This window comes from Penaeus monodon, chromosome 25 (assembly GCF_015228065.2).
Source record: "Penaeus monodon isolate SGIC_2016 chromosome 25, NSTDA_Pmon_1, whole genome shotgun sequence".
NCBI lineage: Eukaryota > Metazoa > Arthropoda > Malacostraca > Decapoda > Penaeidae > Penaeus > Penaeus monodon.
In genome coordinates, this window is record NC_051410.1 from 16,175,994 (window position 1) to 16,179,596 (window position 3,603).

The window sequence follows — 3,603 nt, forward strand, 5'->3', positions numbered from 1 at the left end:
ATCCCCAGGCATTCACGCCATTGTCAGGAATGGTAGCCGCTTGACATATGTCATATACAATCTCAGCTCTGGGAAATCAGAGCAGGAATGTGTATTTCCAACTGAAAGTACAGCATTCATGGGATCAGAACCATCTGCCATATCACTTACCATTAATGGAGAGGTTTGTTGAGATGAGACTCCAGTTGTTTTCCTTGATAAAGTTGAAAGATGAGCATCATTTTTACATTTCATTTAGATGTATTGATTGAAATTAATGTCTGTTGTTGAAGAGTGATATACAAAAAATATGAAGGTATTGTTATAGTAATGTATTCAGTAAGACACAAGTGATTAAACATTTCACAGAGTGAAAATGTCGGAGTGCTTCGTGATGGTAATAGTACTATCTACCCTCTGAGCAAAGACTGTGTAGACTCTATCAAGGACCCTCACTGGCCTGATCTACCTCCGGTCTCATGCTTAGGTGTAGCCACACATTTCTTGCATGGGGCTGGTGCTCACCAGAAGAACCATGTTGCATTACTGGTGCTGGCACTCAAGACACAAACTCTGATGCCCAAAATCCTGCGATGTGATCCAGAAGGTGTTAGGCAGGTCTTGGCTGTCATTGAAAGTGACAATGGAGGTAATGTAAATTTATATTTGTGAAGCTATGGTTATTACTTTAATTTTTAAATTTTTACTGTTATTGAAAGTTAGTTATTGGATAGAATTATCATGCCTTATAAAATTGTGGAGAGAGATTTTAAATCCATATCAAGTTGTAAGTTAAAGGATATGATGTATTTGGGTTTAATCCAAACTTTTCTTTATCACTAGCTGGTATGACGAGTTTAACAACGGAGGGAATAGTAGAAGAAAAGTGTGATGGAAACCGCAACATCCTGCATGCATGTATATCTACTTGCTGTCCAGTTACGAGCAAAGAGACAGAAGGGGAATCTGTATTAGAGAAAGATCCTATTTTGGGTAGCTTTGCTTGGCCACCCAGCTCATCTGATACCCTCAGTGATACAGCCAGTGCGGCAGGGCCAGAGGATGACCTCATGACCCCATCTTCCTCCAAAACCACACCAGGGCCAAGCATGCCCAACCTGGGAACATCAGACCCTGCTGAGCGTAAATCTTATTCTCTTACTATTCTGAGAACCATCTGTGACAGCCCTGCACTAACACCGCACTTGAGGAACCTGCTCATTGCTCGTGACTCAAATGGCTTTACTCCCTTCATGCTGGCTGTCTCTGGTCGGGCATATCAGGCAGCCCTCATCCTTTTTGATGTCATTCACAGGGTGGCTCATGATAGTGCTCTTGATGCAGAGAGTGAAAGACGTGCTGTCATGCAAATGATATTCCCAAGGGGCAGTAACCCAGATGACTCGCCGCTTCATGTCCTGTGCTATAATGACACCTGCTCTTTCACTTGGACAGGAGCAGAACATATTAATCAAGACATATTTGAGTGTCGCACCTGTGGCCTTGTTGGCTCCTTGTGTTGCTGTACGGAATGTGCAAGAGTGTGCCACAAAGGGCATGACTGTAAGCTCAAGAAAACTTCACCAACAGCCTATTGTGATTGCTGGGAAAAATGTAAATGCAAAGCTCTGAAGTCTGGCCATCAGACTGCACGTTTTGACCTGTTGTCAAGGCTCATCACTGAGACAGATCTAGTGAACATATCCAATGGTAGGGGTGAAAACCTCCTCCTTTTCTTGGTACAAACTGTTGGACGGCAGGTCACTGAAACAGAGGTCAGTGGGTGCAAAGTTAAGTACATTACTTACTTATTATTGTTTATATATTGGTAAAATGATGTTATAACATATCTACCAAACATTAGCTAAATAATTGATTTGTATTTTAAATAGATCATATTGTAAGTAGTTATTAAATTTAAATTAAATCATGGTTTGTTTCAGGTGTCCGTTCCGTCATCACATCCATCTTACCGTATCGAATACATGATCCTATGTGGTGAACATGGGAGGTTTTCCTGACCATGATTTAGAACACCCAAGTTCAGCCGAAGAGCACTTGAACGTTTGCTGAACGATTGGGCAGCTGTGAGAGCCATGATCATGACGGGTCATAAGGAAGAAAGTCCTCCTTCTTCTGCATCCACTGATGACATTAATTTCATGCAGTTTCAAGGTCATACAACCCACCTGGACAAATTTACCTATTGCTTGCTTGTGAAGTTAGTAACTCAGGTAAGTAAAAACATTAATAGGGTAATCTGTTATACTGTATAAATTTTGTGAAAATATTTGTTGTGTTCTATTTCCTGTTTTGTAATCACTTGTTCAGCTGTTATGAATCCCTTTTCCAGGTTGAGCATAGGAATCTCAAAGTTTTTAAAGCACACTAATTACGTAGTGACGATGATAGGGAGATGATTGCTGACAACAAATGGTGACTGCTTCCATCCAATACGTTGATCAGAGAGCTGCAACAATGACACAATTCCTGACGAAAGCAGGAAGCAGAAAAAGGTGAAAAACGGAGACCTCCTTATACTGCTACCCAGAAAGAAATATGTCCTTGAAAAATTTGTCAGTTTTACTATTTTTTTCCTTTTCTGTTGCTCTAGGTCACAGTCCACTTATTTATCAATTTTCAGGTGGCCAGGAGGTTTTTAATTGCAATCAGTGAGTTTAGGATCTTTTGTTATTTTAGCCATTGAAATGATGCCCAACGCTGGAAAAAAGAAGCCCAGGCAGCTCTACACCAGTACCCTTGCTACATGTATCAACATTACGATTACCATGTTGTTTTACTTCTGTTTTGAGATATTATTTAAATTGATTTTTCCTAATGTCCTGGAGTATGATTGTATGGTTTTTCTCACTATATTAATTGGTTTTTTGTGTTTGTCATTAAATCTAGGTTTTTTCTCCTAATTATTAAATACCTCTTACACCAGGTATTCGAGTCCAATCATTCCAGTAAAGCAGTGAAACAGACTGTGTGATGCTGGCAGATGGCCCTTATGTTTTGCCAGTACGCCTCACTATGTCAAGAGGCCCGCCCTGCACATTTCCTCCTCACCTCAACCCCTGGTGGATGGCAATCATGGCTGCAAGGTATTTAGAAAATATGTTGTGGTACCTCTGCTGAAACTCCTTTGTTTTGTAATATAGTTTAGGTTATATATCAGAAAGTAACGGGTTACATAGCAGTCTTTCCCATTAACAAGCCTCTGTGATAGGCAGATGTTTGAAGTGGAAATAAACCCCCTTCAGTGGCAAGCAGCACAGAAATGGTGGTTGAGCCATTATCCTCATATCCTCAGCTGAGGAGGAGTGGTGTCCCAATGAAGCTTGTTTGGAAGTGGTGGAGGGGAAAGGATGATGAAGCGGGGGAGGAAGATTAAGCTCCACTGCCAGGGCCCAGCCCCAGGGACGAAGACCAATGAGGGCCTCCGACCAGATATCACAATTTCTCCCCACAGGTTGGAGACCATGAATAATGAGTGAGGGTTTTTGTTTCTTGGCTTTTTTCTTTTCGTTTAGTTTGATTTGGGGTCAGTGTTTACAATTTTCCAGAATTTTCTCATTTTATTTATACTGTAATTGACACTAACTTTTTTTCCTATATATA

At 40.8% G+C, this 3,603-nt stretch overlaps 1 protein-coding gene across 1 annotated transcript in view; it reads left to right on the forward strand.

Annotated features, from left to right (window-relative positions):
• The window catches only part of LOC119589331 (E3 ubiquitin-protein ligase UBR5-like), a 6,191-nt gene extending 3,217 nt beyond the window's left edge, over positions 1-2,974 (forward strand). The window contains exons 7-11 of the mRNA XM_037937951.1: positions 9-163; positions 349-628; positions 823-1,774; positions 2,012-2,213; positions 2,927-2,974. Of these exons, the coding sequence (XP_037793879.1) occupies positions 9-163; positions 349-628; positions 823-1,774; positions 2,012-2,213; positions 2,927-2,974 (1,637 nt within the window). The remainder of the gene's footprint in view (positions 1-8; positions 164-348; positions 629-822; positions 1,775-2,011; positions 2,214-2,926) is intronic.
• The last annotated feature ends 629 nt before the right edge of the window (positions 2,975-3,603 follow it).